Genomic DNA, 19,291 nt, shown 5'->3' with positions numbered 1-19,291 from the left:
ATTTTTTAAAGTGCAGTCACAAAGACCATCAAAACTTTAAGATGAAACTGGCTCTCATCAGGGTTGCCCTGGGAAAGGAAGAGCAAGAAATTCCTCTGTTGCACAGGATAAGTTAATCAGAGTAACAAGCCTCAGAAACCTCAAGTTTACAGCCCCCCAGATAAGAGCACCTAAATGCTTCATAGAATATTTTAATACAGGTGATTTGCAAATGAGCAACTGTGATTTAATCGTTTTATGAAAAGCAGGGAGAACACTGAAATGTGCATAGTTGTGAGCTTCACTTACAGGGATTTTTTTTTTGTTGGTGGGTTTAATCGTTTGGGGTACTGTGACAGAAAGAAAGAAAGAGAGAGAGAGAGAGAGAGAGAGAGAGACGAGTTTACTAGTATTTCTTTAGGAATTGATTTGACAGTATTTGAACACTATTACCCAGCTGACACTACGCCATCCTCTCCGATGCTCAGATATCCAGCCCTATAAATCGTTTAATAATAAGTAGTAATGCTCCCTGGTCAGAATGTGCAGGACTGAGTGTCTGTAAGTTCTCTGTACGTTATCTTTAGTGCTGTTTTTAGAAGGAAACGGACGAATGAAACTCGGATGTGATTGGAGAGTTAGATTTTTTTTGTCCTTCACTCACTGCGTCCTGTTTTTCTGTCACCTCTGCAGCCGATACTGCTGGCAGTGTCCCGCTGTTTCCTCTTCCCAAAAACACTCATACCTGTATGTGGATGTAGAATATTTGCCCCCTGGTGCTACCTGTTGTGCCCACCCACTGGCTTTCAAACATGGAAACACACACACACACACACACATATATATATATATATATATATATATATATATATATATATATATATATATATATATATATATATATATATATATACACACACCTTACTTTCAGTATGTCCAGTTCCTCTCTGTTTGTGAAGTGACCTCAGTCCTGTTTTATATATATATATATATATATATATATATATATATATATATATATATATATATATATATATATATATATATATATATATAATATTTCTGTATTTTCTATTTACAGAGATTATTCTTTGTGTGTGTGTGTGTGTGTGTGTGTGTGTGCGTGTCACATGACCTGTCCAATCCTCATTTTATTGGCCAATGGGGAGCTGATACTGCAGAAGATAAGAACTCTCCTCCACTGGGGGAGTTTGATTAATCCTAGAACAGGATTCTTAGACAGTTATGTGCTTTTCCTGCTCAAATACACCTGATTTAATTGAACTGTTATTACCAGGTTTGCACAGATTCTACACCCATTATCTGTTTTTTTTCCTGCTCTGATGATCATATATAGGACACTGTACTTGTAGTTCTATAATTGCAGACTGTAGTCTGGTATCTATTTCTCTGCATACTTTAGTGGATATTCCTGGTTGATGGATTATCCTCAGTCCAGCTGTGAAACTGAGGTGTTTAAAAACTCCAGCAGCACTGCTGTATCTGATCTACATGTGCACATGCGAAATAGTCACATCGCAGGACGTGCAATGTCACTTAAGGTAATTAAATCAAACATTATCTTGTAATGTTTTGATTCTTGACACAAGAAGTAGATACACAGCGCTGTCTCTGTGTCTGTGTGAGTGACTAAGAAGAATAAAAATAGTACAGTATGCAGAGAAACAGAACTACAGGACTACAGTCTGTAATTATACAGAACTACAAAGTCTCCTATAAGATTAGTGGTGCTAAAAAAATAGACATTAAGTATAGAAACAAGGAACTAGGAGGTCATAATATTCTGACTGGACTCTGTATTAAAATGTCTATTAGAGCAGGGAAATCAGCTAGCTAACTGTGCTCCACAAGACCACCAGTTTATTTAGCATTAAAAACAGTTAAATTGTTCATCTTGAAATTCTGAACTTGTACAAATGGCTCGGTTGGTTTGTAGCTTTGGCATGAGCTATGTACAGACGTACGAGCATGTGTACAGATGTGCCTTCCTTCGCAGCGACACTACAGTTTAAAAACAAAACGACTTTAAAAACGAAAAAAAAAGGGTTATTTGTGTCTAATCCAGAGTGCCAGAATTATTAATACGCAGATATCATTCTGGTAGTCTTCTTTAGTATTATATTATTTTTATATCTATTCAAAAAGCATACTTTCTTTTTTTTATGAATTAATTATTTGCATGCCAGCTCTATACCATAGCTTGCTAATGTATGTTTTAGTTTATGAATTTACTGATTTATGTTGAAGGAAAAGAAACTAACCACAGTATGTTCTTCTTAAATATCCTGTACTCCTAAATGTTTGTACTTGCTTTCTCCCCGTCTTTTAAATAAATAAATTTATTAAAGTATTCTTCTGTCTGTTTTTTTAGTTTGTGTATTCTGTCTATGAAGCTAAAACACAGTTTACAGTGCAGTTTGTACTGTATTTTTCGCACTATAAGGTGCACTGGATTATAAGGTTAATATAAACTCAGCCTATCAGCTCTTCCCTCTGCCCTGCCTCACCTCTAAACCCATACATCACCCAATGCCCCTCTCAAACTACCCCTCCCATTTTCATTTCATTTTTTTTTTTTTCTTCTTCCAAATTTCAGCTGATGGTGAAGTCAGCTAAATTCAGGGGGTTTAGTGCCCCTTTTAATTTAAAATTTCCCAAAAAATAGAACTAGACCTAATCCCTCTCTGGAAAAGTACCCTCTCTATATTTAAAAAGAATAAAAAGGACAAAAACACAGACAGGAAATTGTAAGTTCCAGTGTTTATTTTACTGAATTCAGTAGCTTAAAGTTAACTGGTTCATTCAGAGCAGTCCACATGGCACAAACCCACAAACCTACCCACAAATACAAATAAATACCAGCTACAGACAAAGGGAGGCGCTATACCCGCCCCTAACCCCTTCGCTTTACTATCTTACACCACCCAGACGATTCTACCCACAGAAAGGAAGACGTTCACAGCAACAACCGACATTCAACACTGAAAAACTGCTGAACTGATCCGATACAAATGAGGACATCACTTAAATATGATCTACTGTAAATACATCAACAGGCTATTTGTATAATCTTTCAATATATTTAGTTTAATTATAACTATGTTGTGTAATATATCAGTTCTGCACCACAGAAATCTTGGTATTTTTTAAATAGTGATTTTTTTTTTTTTTTTTTTTTTTTTGCCAGAATACAGAAATATTCTACTAACTTTGAATTGAAGTCACTTTAGAGCATTTCTATTGGTCCTTTCATCATGAAATCCTAAACCAAGTTCCACTGACATACCAAAAGTCATGGGACACAAACTTGCATTGTTTCCCATGGAAGCTAAAGAAAGGTCTCTAAGAGGTCTCTAATTGTCTGCTCTCTAATTGTCTGCACTACTTGTGGATGTGATTTCTGCCAGTGTCGCTTGTGTGTTTCCATTGGCTATTCTAACCAGACACCACCGGTCACCATTACTACCACCTACTGGCAGGAGGAGCATGCTAATTCAGGGCCACTGTGTTTTATTATCAAGTTTAAAGTCAGTGCAGTTTTGTTTTCCCGGAAAATCTTACAACATTTCATGCTTCACTCTGCTACTGACACCTTTTATGGAGATGTGGATTTCATTTTCCAGCAGGACTTGGCACACTGCCCACACTGCCAAAAGTACCAATTGGTCTTATATAATATTCTACTTTTCTGAGACACTGATTTTTGGGTTTTCATTGGCTGTAAGTTATAATCATCAACAATAAAAGAAACAAATGCTTAAAATAGATCACTCTGTGTGTAAAACAACTATATATGAGTTTCTAATTTCTTGAGATGCCCTTGTACATGTGACCTCACTCCCATAATTCCAAAACTCCCCACACTCCCATAATTCCAAAACTCCCCACAACTATACAGATGTGGACAGTGGTTCCAAAGCCGCCCACTGATCAATTTACAGACTGCAGTCCCATGACTTTTTGGCATGTCAGTGGTTAAAAAACTGAGGAGATGCATGACTATGATTTTTGTCTGACTGATGATAACTGATAATATTTTTGTATAAATGATGTTCAAATTTGGAGATTTGGAGTCAGTTCAGCTCATCATCTTTATCATCTTTTCAGTGCAGAGCCACAGTTGAGAGAGGCAACTCTAACAATACTATAGAGGCAGCAGAACAGCGGTGGCATCCTGCCCCCCACCCCCCCCCCCCATCCCACCACTGAGGTGTCACATGACCACCCTGGCTTTAACCCGACCACACTGACGAAACGCGATGCACGAATTTTCACGAGTTACAAACACAGACACCTTCGTCTTTTAAGTTTAGCTACTTCTGGCAATGATGGTGCTGAGGTAATATATTATATCCACGAATGAAGTACAGTACTGTGCAGAAGTCTGAGAGCCTTAATTCTCAGTCAGAACAGCCATAAAATACAAAAGACTAGTGTTTCTACAGAAATCAGCTGTTACACATGGTGGTGGGAGTGTTCTGAAATCTGCAGGAGAATTTTGCACACCTCCTGCACAATATCGAAAATATAGCACCTGTATCAGATCTGTTAAACATGGTGGTGGAGGAGCGGTACAAAGTCTGCCACAAAAAAATCTCTCAAAAGTGCAGTCATGTAGCATTTAGAGCATTTTTTTTCTGCTTACCATCCAAGTCATTCCAAACACATTCAGTGATGTTGAGGTCTGGACCATGGGGTGACCAATCCATTGTTTGTCGAATCACAGTGGATTATCGATGGAGGTGGAGCTCAATCTTCTTCGCATTTTCAAATATAAAGGCTTGACGTGAGCTCTTCTTAAGGTTCTCCATAACTGACCATAACTTTCATTTTTTCATTGGAAACTTCTTTTTTATGCAATGGAATATCAGATTTTTCTTACAAATACCTTCTTAAGAAAGAAGAACAATCTGGAAAGCCGTTAAATAAATAAATAGTGGTCTCAGACATTTGCACAGTACTGTACATTCAAGACTCTCTCTCTTAGTCACCTCAGAATTAAAACCCTGATCTTAAATCAGATCAGATCTTATCAGTTTAAGTCAGTTTTTTTCAGTGTTATATAACAGAAGTGAGAAAAGTCCAGATCAGCATTCACACTTTGAAGTCTGGTGGATCCAGGTCCAGGTCAGGTCTTGGGAGGTTATTTCACAAAGCTGAATTATTTCTCAGTTTTAGCTGAAAGCCAAGAAAATTGAAGGATTTTACTACAGGATTTTACTGAACGATCGTGCTTTGTGAAATAACCCCATGAACATCATACATAAGTACGCAGACGTACAGCAGAAAAAGACTTGGGTCACTGTATGCTGCGCAGTTGGTTGTACACGTGCTCCAATATCTGAGAATAGGCCTGGTCTTTGGGCGCATGTCCACTGAGAGAAGCCTGCAGGACAAAAACAGACATATTCATAACATTTTCAGAGAGTACTTTTTGTGACCACTACAATAAAAATATATGATTATTTTTTCATTCAGGTGGATTTAACCCTAATTACTTTGTTTTAGAAATAATATTGAATATAGAAATAATTCCTACACTGATTTATTCCTACATTTAAGAATAGAAAAAAAAAAGTATACATATAGTTTGCAAGATACTGATACTACAGGAATGACAGAGATGGGAAATTTGTTTGTATGTAGTGAACTGAGTTAAGTCTTGGTCTTGACTTGGACTCAGCTACTAAAATTCTTGGTCTTGATTGGGATTTGATGTGTCCCAATCTTGGTCATGACTTCAACTACTCGGATTTAACTACTAAAATTCTTGGTCTTAACTCAGACTTAACTACTAAAAGTCTTGGTCTTGACTCAAGACTTGATATGTCCTGGTCTTAAGTCTTGACTCAGACTCGATTACTAAAAGTCTTGGTCTTGACTTGGATTCAACAACTTAATGTCTTGGCCTTGACTCTGAGTCGAGATGTCCTGGTCTTGGTCTTGAATTAGACTGGAAATGACCCGGTCTTGGTCTTGACTCAGACTTTACTGAACCTCTTGGTCTTGACTCAGACTCATAATATCGTGGTCTTGACTGAGACTCTATATGTCCTGGTCTTAAGTCTTGACTCAGACTTGACTACTAAACGTCTTGGTCTTGACTCAGACTCGATATGTCCCGGTCTTAAGTCTGGACTTAGACTTGAGTACTAAAAGTCTTGGTCTTGACTGAGACTCTATATGTCCTGGTCTTAAGTCTTGACTCAGACTTGACTACTAAAAGTCTTGGTCTTGACTCAGACTCGATATGTCCCGGTCTTAAGTCTGGACTTAGACTTGAGTACTAAAAGTCTTGGTCTTGACTGAGACTCTATATGTCCTGGTCTTAAGTCTTGACTCAGACTTGACTACTAAAAGTCTTGGTCTTGACTCAGACTCTATATGACCCGGTCTTAAGTCTAGACTCAGACTTAAAAGTCTTGGTCTTTACTCAGACTAGATATGTCCCGGTCTTAAGTCTTGAATGGAACTTGATTCAGACTCGTCTCTAGTGACCTTGACTACAACACTAATGCACCTTGATCTTGTCCAGTATTGAGGTATCAGGACACCACATCTGACTGAAGTTCACCAGGTCAGGAGCTGCTCGATAGAACTCCACCAGTAGCATCTACAGCACACACACACACAAACAGATAAGGTTAAGACATTGACAGTATAAATTAACTGGACCAAGCCATCCCGTTGATTTCAACGGAGCCAGGTGAGGCCAATCGTGTCACTTCCTGATCGGCTTCTCGTGGGGCGTTAACCGGGAAAGTGAGAGATTGCGCAGGCGCCAGCATGACGCAAATCTTTCGCGTGCCGTGCAAACAACCGTACTGTTTCTAGGAGCTGCACAGAACTATTTACTCCACAGTGAGAAAAGCTCCATTCCGTCCCATAATGGGGCTTTTATTGAATGAACAGCACATATAGACTAGAATTAGACTAGACCCAATATTAGTCCACGGATTTACTGAGGAATATTCATAGTTTGTCTATATAACAAGCATTTAGAAACTCTGTAATGATAATAATAAATGTGTAATATAAATTATAGTTATATCTATACATTATAATTATCATAGTCTATCTTACTTCTATTTACTACCATCTTACTATCTACAATGTATTATCACTGTTAGTAGTAGTATTATATTTGCATAATAAAAGGTTACTTTGGCCCTGCTCTAATTCAATCAGCTCTGTACTTTTAAATTAAGAGGAGCAACTTCTCAAAACATTACAGCACGGTATTTTGGGTCGCGTTTTTTTTTTTACGTCATCGTTAGCATAGTTCTATAAAAATGTTATTTTCTAAAGTTATGGACAGATTATTAATCTCACGGATCAAATGGCAGAAAATCCGTTCTTTTTAAAAAAGAACATGGTCCGTGTCATAATCGAAAACACACACTCAAAGACACCCCGAAATGAATGGAAGTGAATGGATAGCTTCGCTCAAATGGTCCTCTCATCCCTCAGCAGCACACTTCCGGTGGCACGTTTTGGAAGGGAAAAGCTGGGGGCCTGGGTTAAGAACTGTGTTCTCTGCAACTCTATCCAGTACTTTAGGATGGGATGAGTTGGGTATTTGTACTCTTTTCAATACCCTTACATTCAATACTTTTGTCCATATAGTGAAAATATTATTTACTTTAAATTCTAAAATATCTTTTTCTTGTCATTATTTGCATACCATTTCATTAAGAACGTCTGTAGTGAGGAAGTTGTCTTGCACATATGTCACCTCCACCGCCACTGGGATACCGTAGTCATTCGGCCTTTGCTGAGAGAGAGAGAGAGAGATGTGTGGGCTGCGTTCACACAATGATGTCATCTTCACATTATTAGACACAGAAGAGTCAACATCATTATAACGTTTTTTTTTGTGTAGCAGCACAGTTGATTAAGTTTCACAGAAACAATATGTAAAAGTACATTTGTTTAAGATTTACTCAGAATTATCTCATTATTACACACATAGAGGACTGATACCCTTAATTTAAAAAAAATAAAAATGTATTAAACTGGAAAATATGAAAAACTGTGATTAAAAAAGTGTAATAAATATGAGTAATAGTCAAAAGACTTAAAAATCTGTAAAATGTTATGAGACGCCAAAAAGCACAGTGTTCTTATAAAGACCCGGGGGCTTTAAATTCTTTTTTTTTTTTCTTCATAATTTTGAGATCAGTGATGGATCCATCAGACACTGTATTCTGCCCTCACCTCTGGTGGAGGGACCACCCAGAAAGGAGTGATGGTCGATGCCACGCCCTGGTTGCCATGATAATAAGGCCCTGTATAATAAAAACATTAAAAGAACAATCTTAATCTAGATTAGTTATAATATGTAGGTCAAAAGAAATAAAAAAGCTTGTATTCTGGACTGAATCCAGCAGCAGCTGCTCCTCAGTATCAGTTTTCAGAGCAGACTCATTCCTGACCCAGATTTTCTTTACTGTAAGTGGAAAATCATGTCTCACCGCAGATGATGCCCAGACAGGGCTGGAAGCCGTTACTGCTGCCCTGGAGGCGGAGCTGATGGTCCATCTGCGAATCGATGTCCTGCAGAGACGGGAGGGCGGGGCCTCGAGGGTGACTGTGGTACCAGCCCACCAATGACAGCCCTCGCATGAACAGATTCTGACAAATCTGCAGAGACAGACACAATCTTACAACAAAAGTTTATAAATATTCTGCCTGCTTTTAAAATGGGGATTTGTTCCAATTTACCTAAAAAAGCTAAATCTGTCTTAAAAGCTTTTAAGAAAAAAAAAAACAGTTAAAAAGTATATTCAGGATATTTACTTGGCCTAAGGTGCTTAATTGGCAAAAATATATATTAAAAAGTGTTGTAAAAGAGTGTTCTAAAATCTTTGACAGGAAGCGTATCTTCTTCTGTTGTCTAAAGAGTAGATTGTTGCCTAAATAATAATATTTATTTAATATAATTTTTTCCCTATAGTGAGGGTGAGGACTAGCACACTCCTCCTCCGACCCATGCAAAGTCAGACTCCGCCTCTTTTTGAACTGCTGCTGATGCATCATTGCCGATTAGCATCACAGCGCTAATGCTCGGAGGAAAGCGCAGCGACTCGGTTCTGATACATCAGCTCACAGGCGCCTTGAGTTGATCGACATCACCCTAGGAGTGATGAGGGGAAAGAGCACCATCTACTGTACCCACCCAGCGAGAGCAAGGCCAATTGTGCTCTCTCAGGGCTCCAACAGCTGATGGCAAGCTGCATGATTGGGATTCAAACCACATGGCACCCGCCTAAATAATTATTTGACACTTTTGAAACTTTTCTAAAGTTTTGTACAAATGGGCGTGGCCTTTGGCTTTATTACCAAATTAGATCTGCAACAGATGTTTACTTTTGATTTTACTGATCTGTAATTAATTGTAATAATTCTGCAGTAAACTGTACTAGATTAAACCATGTTCAGGTGTGAACTGACCTCCTCCTCCACAGCAGGCGCAGCGTCTCGGTCAGCCAATCGCGTACGACACGGAAACGCTCGCAACACCGTCAGCACTGAGAGAGAAGAGTAAATCACATGATGTTAAAATCTGCACTATAGTGACAAAATTTTACATTGCAGTTATTATATCTCATTGCTATAAAACAAAAACTATGCAGAGCTGGATCCATTATTTAACATGAATAATAATTACTGCATTACATTTTTTACATTTTGGTTGTATAATATGAATTAATATTGATTCAAAACTCGAAGTAATTGGACTCGTTGACAGATTAGGGATGTGCAAATATATCATACTGAATTATATTGTATGGGCAGATAATAATTAAAGGATCATTAATGGCAATATGTCAATATTTGACCAAATTTTAACTTTCTTGTTTTGTTGCAGGTCAGATTGGCCCGTTCCAAAGTTTGAATAATACTTTTAAATCAAGTTTAAAACATTTTCTACTTGGATTATCTATAAATTAATTTAATAAATATGTAAATAAAAATATACAGCAATATGTATACAGTTGACTATACTTAATGTGTTTATATCATACAGTAATTATTGAGGCTTCAAAAAATTATTAGGCCTAATATATATTTTTTCTTTGTTTGTTAACTGATCTGTAATCAATCAAATATGGATTCTAATAGTTTTATGATTACACTGTATTAAATTATATTTATCAGCTCAAGAAAAATATTTGTTCTAATAACTATGTATGATAAATATGGTTAAACATGGGTCATTATTGCATTACTGCATTATTGTTGAGACTCTCTGTATTTATATATATATATATATATATTTTTATATATATATATATATTTTTAGTTTTACTGCATATGAAAGCTCTACTATATTAGAGATTATAAGTACCTATTACATATTAGTTTCTGCTCATAATTCCCATAAACAAGCATAACTATTACAGTAGTCTTACAGTGTTATCAGTACTGAATAATAAGCCAATATCATCATAATAACACACAACAGCATCATGGAAACTATATTTACTGTAAAAGTCACTGGGATGTCAAATGTGAACCTACGCTGTGTTGTTGTGTCCCACCGGCCCCCCAGATAACCCACCACCTCACTGGTGGTCAGGTGACAGTGGAAGTCCTGAGGAATAAGATACAAAAGGCTTTTACACGTCCTTCAGAGTCTTCTTAAATTTTAGTAAAATGCATTACAAAAAAATTCTCCTGTTTTTCTTCCAATTTATCTGGCCAATTGTCCCACCCATTCAGCTCCTACTCAGCTGTATACCCCCCCCCCAATCACTAGTGACGCCTCAACACCAGGACAGTGAAGACTAGCACACGCCTCCTGCGATACATGCGAAGTCAGCCACGCCTCTTTTCAAGCTGCTGCTGATGCAGCATTACCGAGTAGCATCACAGCGCACTTAAAGGAAAGTGCAGCGACTCGGTTCCTATAGATCAGCTCACAGACGCAGCCTTGTGCTGATCGACATCACCCTTGGAGTGATGTTGGGAAAAGAGCGCCATCTACCCACCCAGAGAGAGCCAGGCCAATTGTGCTCTCTTAGGGCTCTGGCAGCTGATGGCAAGCTGCATGACCAGGATTCAAACCAGCAATCTCCCCATTATAGTGATAAAATGCTGTGTAAAAGCTGCGGATATAGTCAGTACTTACCATTAGCAGCAGGACGTTGCTGGATACGGCGACGTTAAAGGGCTGGAAGCGATTGATGGCAGAGAACGCAGACAGCTCCACCAGTGTGTGTGGATCTCTGAGGGGAGAAAATTTTATTAACCCCTGCTCTTCTGTCTGTCTGTGTGTTAGTAAATCTTACACAATCTGCAATAATCACTAAAAAACATTTTCCAACTAGTAATTTTTTTGTTCTAGTCTCATTTCTGTTCACGAAAAATCATCACCTTTTTTACTGAACAACCGCTTTTTTATATACTTTTGACAATATTTCACAACCACTGACCCCTCACAAATAATCTTTCTCAAAATAAAAGATTAATAATTAGGTATATTTACTATATGTAATGGTTGGACTGAATTGAGTCACAAATACTGTTTAGACACATCTTCTCTTTCAATGTTTTTTTTTTTTCCCTACATTGTAATTTAATACTGAAGTGATCCAGACTATGAAGGAACACATAAGGAATCATGTCTTAAATTTAAGTGTTAAACAAACCAAAATACTCTGTGATGCATTTGATTAATTTATCCTCTGCAATAAAGGAAACTTTTGCTCTTCTTTTCTGGGGCTCTCCTGATGAGAGCCAGTTTCATCTAATATTTTTGATGGTCTTTGCAGTGACTGCACTTCACTGTACTTTCAATATTCTTGAAATTTTTCGGATTGATTGACTTTTTTAAAAGTATTTTTTTCTTTACTTAGTTGAGTAGTTCTTGCCATAATCTGGATTAGAATATTACTCAAATAGAGTTATTCACTGTATACCTGTAACTCTACCTCTTCACAACTTTACAACTGATGCTCTCAAACACATTATTAAGAGACAAGAAATTCAAGTAATTAACTCTTGATGAGTTCAGCACAGCTGTTAACTGAAAGCCTGAATTCCAGATGACTCTACCTCATAAAGCTGACTGAGAAAATCCAGCAGAGATGTGCAAAGCTGTCATCTAAGCAAGAGGTGCTACTTTTAAAAGTCTAAAACATATGTTTTTCTTCATAGTGTGTATGAATATAGTATTAACCTACAATGTATGTTACACACGTGGCTTTGACACTGACTTCCAATCATTTTAAATTAATTCTATTGGTCCATTTACAGTTTAATTCATTATAATCTGCCATTTCAAAAATGTGTCAAAAAGTAAAAATGTATAAACAAAAATGAACTGCCAGTTTTTTTCATTAAACCAAATGTTCTAATGGCATTCTTACAGTACAGGTTAAGAATTCTATTTCTGCAGGTCTAATTTAATAACTACTGTTCGTAACAGTATTAAGTTACCTGGCGACGTCTCTGGTTCCGAGTGTGCAGTATCTGACGGGGACTCTCTCTCTGTCTCCTCTCTTCTGTACCAGGCTGATATCTATCACACAACATTCATCCACATCTGTTAAACTGTTTACTTAAGGAAGCATACATTTTAAAGGTCTCCTTCTGCTAAAATCCACTTTGTCTTGTTCTTTGTGAAATACTATAGGTCTCTCTGAGTTGTATCATGTCTTTCTTCAGAGGCCACTAATTCGGTGATCTAAAACAGGGCTAAATAGAAACAACATTAAAGTTTGGCAAAACTCACCCACACTTTTGAATGTTTTTTCTTTCTGAGTGGAAACAGGTAATATCTGAAGTTTCTGCAGAATACAGTGCGTGAACTTCTGCCATGATTTAAACAGGAACCTCAGTGTTCTCAGTGTTTAACTGCACTATAAACCCACAATTTGTTTGAATTCAAATATATTAATTTTATTTCAATTATAATTGCATATTTCCATTTTTTTACCTAAACTGCGTTGAGTTTAACAAAGGGAACAAACAAAAAAAATGAAACAGTGTATGTTTAAAAGTAATCGGTTGATATAGCATACACCTAAGGTCATAATATATATATATATATATATATTATTTTTTAATTTTGGTCAATACAATGAAATTCCAATTCCAGGCATAAATAATGTATACTGATTTATATAGATTTTTTTTATTACTGGTAGTCCTCACATACTCTGCTCTTTACTGTGAGATGCTTTTGTGGCTTTTTTATGAGTAGATGACAGAAAATGTTTCCCACCATGGAACTCTGGCTTGTTTTTTCTGTTTTTCTCCTCCGCTGGAACAGCCGTCTTCCCTTCCTCCTCTTCATCATCTCCCATCTCATCATCCTCACCCTCACTGGCCAGGCTCTGAAACCACACAGACAGGATTAGGTGATCACACATCTCAACCATGTTCACATAACCCAATCAGACAGACAGCAAAAAAAAAGATAAGAATGCAATCAAAAATCATAAAATATAAAATACAGAATTTGCTCTCCAAAAAGTTTGCTTTAAATCACATGTATAATCCAGACATTTATTGCACGCATGTTCCGTGGACAAATGAATACATATGAAATAAACATGTATGTCTCATTTTTGCCCAAAAGCAAGCACTACAAACCAGCATAAGAACCTCATCCCAACTGTTAAGCATGGGGGTGGGAGTATCACATACATTTGTACAGGAGATATGAGTTTAGATATCTTTTAAACTGGTGAAAAACCTTTAGACTAACCTTTAAAATGTTCTTCACCCTCTCTCTGTGGTTTTATGGAACCACAAATCTTTTTTATATGGCACTGCTTAAAGAAAGAGCCCTGTTGTAGTGTAGTTACACAGTTCTTGATTACAATACAAACTTTCAAATTCACAGCATGCATGCATATCGCAGTTGAGGAAAGAGAAGCAGCAATGCTGCTTATTTCCTAAAAAAAAACTTTAGCAGTTTTCTAGTAAATTAACTTGTAGCTATATATATTTTTTAATCATATAAAAGCTTTTGTTGGTGAAGCTGTAGTCCATATATCAAATAAATAAAGCCCTATATATTTTTTACATTGATTTGTTCAATAAAACAGTTAAGTCCAGTGTACAAGACTGCCTTCTAGCTTATAAACACGCCTGCACGGATCATAAAGAGTGATTTTATCACTTGCATTATAAACACTGTGTTGGACATAAATGTTTATTCATATAATTGCTGGTGTTTTTTTGTGCTGTGTGTTCTTCTCACCATATCGGCACTTGGCTGGTATTTGCGGAGCCAGCTGGTTTTGTACTGGACCAGTTTCTCTCCGCGGTAGCGCACCGACGCCCAGCCACAGCCAGACTTTTTCGCTGGGTTGACCAGCCGCTTGCAGTGTGTAGCCCACGCACTCGGAGAGTTAAAGATCTGCCCTGTTTCCACCCAGCGGATCTTTCCATCCGTCAGCAAATCACCCACAAAATTCTTCCCCTGAGAGAGAGAGAGAGAGAGAGAGAAAGAGAGAGAGAAAGAGAGAGAGACAAAAATGTGAGCAATTCCTGAGGTCACTCATAAAATTCCATTATTCATTTCTAAGCATAAGAAGCCTTTATATACAGTAGCATATTTAACCCTTTCTGAGCTTCATAACAATACCACACTTTGTACATGGAAGATTTATTCAAATGTAGTTAATTGTGTAACTACACAATTAATTACATAATTACAAGTAAGAGACATGTTAAATCTGATCTCTTTCAGTAAACTATAGTAAAGAACTGAATCATGCTATCAGAAATATACAACATACAATCAATAGAATCATTCAACAACTTCATACAATCTGTAATATACCAAAGAATTGGGACACCTACTCATTCATTACAATAAATGTCAAAATTTTGGTAAACGCCCCTTCAGATTGATACAATATTTAGCTAGTTTAAGTTGAACCTGTTGCTGACAGAGATGTGCAAATGCACAGAAAAGTACTGTCAGTAGAATAGGACTCGCTAGGTGAGCTGGAGATGACTTTGGTTGGTGACAATCCAATATACTAACTAGGGATTAATGCCGGGTGGTATACCAGTTCATCCAGTTTATCGGCGGGGAAATTAAATCCAGTATGCATTTGTTACATACCGCCATTCCACTAGAGACCCTGTAGAGCGCTGCATAGAACAGCACCACCAAAGAAACCGATACAGCTTGATAACTAATGCTAGCTCTGTGGAGTCAAACGCTCTGTCCTGCCTCAAGAGAAATGAGAACAGCCCTTTATCTGAAGAGCTCCTGCTGCTGTTTCTTACTGTATGAGTAGAATAGAAAAACTACAGCAAACATCCCCCAGATGAGTCCAGAATCGGTCCTGGGTGTGGAATCATTTATTCAGCAAAAGTGATAAAACACTCCTTAACACTCTGGATAGGAGGTGCAAAAAATATATAATATAAAATAAATATATTAATACAAACTCTGACTAGTACAGCTAATATATTTATAACAGTCCATTTATTATAGATTATATTTTGGTAAAGACAATGTTGCCAATGTTGTGCCAATACTGATACAGTAATGGTATTAGTGCAACAGAAGGATTTCTGACCTAAGAAAGTACATAAATCCTTATAGCAATGTTCCAATTTTTTTATTTTTATTTTTAAATAGTGATAAAAAACAAATTAACTCTTTTTAAAAGTGTTGATTCAGTAGATACATAAAATAAGCAGGTATAAAATAAGCCGGAATTTATTCAATTTGTACAAAAGTTTAAGATTTGAACACAATTTATCCCTTAAATGGCTGAGAGTTCCTCCTCCTCTGAAATATAAGCCAGTTTCACTGTTTTCTATGTTATTACTAAATAATAAACTTTCCACAGTGCCAACATCACATCATACAGACGTAGGTAGCTGTTCTTCAAAATGTACTGCATTCATTTCTAAAGATGCGCACAGGATACATGACAGCCATGATGGTTACACAAGCCTTATATATATATATATGATCAGAAGGCGTGCAGTACCAGGTAGTGTATAGACAGGACTCCATCTCCAGGCTCCACCAGGCCGTCCTTTAGCAGAACCCTGAGCGTGATGCCTCTGCGGGTCAGTACGGACCCCCGTCCTGCAGACACTCTGAGCTCTGAGTCCTCTCCTCCACTCAGCTCTTCATCCTCCTCATCACCTCCCTCCTCCACCACCTGAGGAGATGAGGGCGGCTCTGAATCTAAGGATAGAAAACACCACATAAAGCTTATTTATATTGTAGTACTACATATGATACATGCCAAAAAGTATCCAGACAGCCTTTCAAAACATATCAGTTTTCCATTGGAAAGCTCTTAAAATACATAAGATCACTGTGCTTCATACCAGGCTTGGTCTACATAGGTAAAAAGCCTCTCCAGTATTGAATTATGTTTTTTTTTTTTACATCCAGTAAATGTTGGGTAAGCTGGAGAGCACTGGTACCTGACCTCACTTATGCTCTTTTGAGGCTGAATGCAATCAAATCCTAAAGTAAAGAGGGACAAACTCAAAGATGATACCATCAGCTGGTCTCATGAAGCAGATCGGCAGACAGCTGGAGTGAGGTAAAGAAGCAGATGGTGCGAAAAGCAAATTGTTGCTAATGCAAAAAAAAAAAACTGCATACGATTAAAATGTGTTACATAAACACTTCTGCTGTATTTCAGTTATGCTGATACATGAAATATTTCATAAGCGTAAAAAAAATACACAGATCAAGCACAACATTGTGATCATCTCCATGTTTCAAATCAGATACAGCAGTGCTGCTGGAGTTTTTAAACACTGAAGATGTACAGTCAGAGACAAAAAAAAACTCCGAATCTGTTGCTGCAAATTTTGTATTGGTCATTCTCTAGTCCTTAGTCAGTGCCCACAGGATGCTGTTGTTGGACTGTTCTTAGTCCAGCAGTGTTTAAAATCCCTTGCAGAACCCTTTGTATGAGATTTAATATCATATACAACCTACGTTTTTGAGCTACTAACAATATAAGATGTTCTATTAAAGAAACACATAAAAGAGGTTCATTATAGAGGATGGCTTTTTTGTGTTGTTTATATACAGCTCTGGAAAAAAATGTAGAGACCACTTCAGTTTCTGAATCAGTTTCTCTGATTTTGCTATTTATAGCTATATGTTTGATTAAAATGAACATTGTTGTTTAATTTTAAAAACTAATTCCAAATCAAAATATTGTCATTTAGAGCATTCATTTGCAGAAAATGAGAAATGGCTGAAATAACAAAAAATACGCAGAGCTTTCAGACCTCAAATAATGCAAAGAAAACAAGTTCGTATTTATAAAGTTTTAAAAGTTCAGAAATCAATATTTGGTGGAACAACCCTGGTTTTTAATCACAGTTTTCATGCATCTTGGCATCATGTTCTCCTCCACCAGTCTTGCACCCTGCTTTTGGATAACTTTATGCTGCTTTACTCCTGGTACAAAAACTCAAGCAGTTCAGTTTGGTTTGATGGCTTGTGATCATCCATCTTCCTCTTGATTATATTCCAGAGGTTTTTTAATTAGGTGAAATAAAAAAACTCATTATTTTTAAGTTGTCTCTTGTTTTTTTCCAGAGCTGCACATTTTGATAGAGGTTGTATTGTTGATGCTACAGCTACCCGTTCAGCTACCCGTTCAGCTACCCGTTCAGCTACACGTCAAAGGATTGGAAAAGATTGGATTCGCAGTTTTTTTCATTAAACCCGTGTTCTGCAAAACTAATTCTGTTATAGAAACGCGTTAAAAACGAGTCTAACAATCCGACTTTAACCCCGTTTTTTACTGAAAACGAAACTTTGTCAGCAAAAGAACCGAAGTAAACAGTAGTAAAACACTCCGATTTATTTGTGTGTAGTGAATTCCGAGTGTAAACACGGCAAAGTCCTGTTTATGTCAGTTTATAGCGAATAAAAGTGTACGGAAGTTAAAAACAGAGCAGTAGAAGTTTGTAAATGAATAAACGGAGTCTGTGCGAGTTCAGACTGTGTGATTACAGTATTATAACCGGGTCCGGTCCGGACGGGGAACTTTCCTCCTGAGAGAGAGATAATCAGGACGGGCTGATAAACGGAATAAAAACAGGAGACGGAGGATGATGAGCTTTTGTTGGAGATACGTGGTGCCATCTTTGTTCTTCTTCCCTGTTCTGGCTGCTCCTCGCCTCGCCGCGGCCTGCTAATTATTAATTTCAGCCGGTCATTAGAAAATAAAAGAAAGAAAAAGCGTGTTTTCCTCCATTCTCACCCATTTCCTACCAGCCGCCAGATAGCGCGGTGAACCTGCGAGAGCTCCCCGGACTCAGACGCTCTGTTTCGCCACTTTGCTGAACTACAGCCGCTGCTTTAGGGGCTTTATTATTGTGAGAGCTAGCCAGCAGGCTATTATTCAAAAGCATCAAATGCAGGCGTGTGTGTGTGTGTGTGTGTGTGGAGTTTCCTTGTTATGTTGCCAGCCATACTGAATCCAGATCCACAGATTGAAACTCCACTGCGGGGTTTTGCAATTTTTCATTTTTCAGCTCTTTATCAGAAGTACATCCAACCATACTATAGAGCTTAAAATAAAACATTATGCATCATTTTAACTGACTTAATAATATCTAAATAATTATAACAGTGAATAATTAATAGTGTAATTGTACAAAGGATTGACTTGACAATGCTTTTTGAAAATATTTCAAAATAACAACAAAAAAATAATATGAAAATTTGGATACAAATTTTATCTGATATATCTGGATTTATTTTTTTTAAATACTAAAAAATAATAAAAAAGGACCTTCTGTGTAGCTGAATATGTATGGGGTATCATGGACATTACAACCTAAAACAGGGTATCTTCAATGAATTGTTAATATGTTAATGCTTCTATATAGAAAATGACATTCTCTCTATGAGATGGAGGTTCTTTAAAAAAGAAAAAAATATATAAATTGTAAAAAATATATATTTAAATTAAAGGGTAACATCTATATTTGTAATAATGTTAAATGTTAAATCACGTTTAAACTATATATTGTTATACAGTGTTTGTTTAAAATCTTAAACAATTATGCTGTGACACAAAAGGCACATTATATCGATTTTGCCTTTTAAAATGACCTGAACGTGGCTGCTTTTGGCTACTTTTAAATAGCAAGAAAGAAGAAGGTTTGTATATGAGACATATCAAGGGTTCTTTATCAAGTATAATCAATGTGTATATATATATATATATATATATATATATATATATATATATATATATATATATATATATATATATATATATATATATATATATTATACCACTGAAATGCTCTATTGTTT

General features: G+C 36.8%; 1 protein-coding gene across 1 annotated transcript; it reads right to left on the bottom strand.

Annotated features, from left to right (window-relative positions):
* Positions 1–2,740: 2,740 nt before the first annotated feature.
* mpnd (MPN domain containing) lies at positions 2,741–18,404 on the bottom strand. Its single transcript, XM_049485719.1, has 13 exons — positions 18,228–18,404; positions 15,972–16,174; positions 14,216–14,437; positions 13,232–13,343; positions 12,445–12,526; positions 11,135–11,231; positions 10,525–10,597; positions 9,454–9,530; positions 8,475–8,643; positions 8,218–8,288; positions 7,685–7,774; positions 6,521–6,613; positions 2,741–5,386 (listed from the first exon to the last, which is right to left on the bottom strand). Exons 1-13 carry the CDS (start codon positions 18,229–18,231, stop codon positions 5,300–5,302), a joined length of 1,380 nt encoding a protein of 459 aa, XP_049341676.1. The 5' UTR covers positions 18,232–18,404; the 3' UTR covers positions 2,741–5,299.
* Between the last annotated feature and the right edge of the window lie 887 nt (positions 18,405–19,291).

This window comes from Astyanax mexicanus, chromosome 12 (assembly GCF_023375975.1).
Source record: "Astyanax mexicanus isolate ESR-SI-001 chromosome 12, AstMex3_surface, whole genome shotgun sequence".
Classification (NCBI taxonomy): domain Eukaryota; kingdom Metazoa; phylum Chordata; class Actinopteri; order Characiformes; family Acestrorhamphidae; genus Astyanax; species Astyanax mexicanus.
The sequence above is the reverse complement of the archived record's forward strand: the minus strand, read 5'-3'. Positions and strand labels throughout refer to the sequence as shown.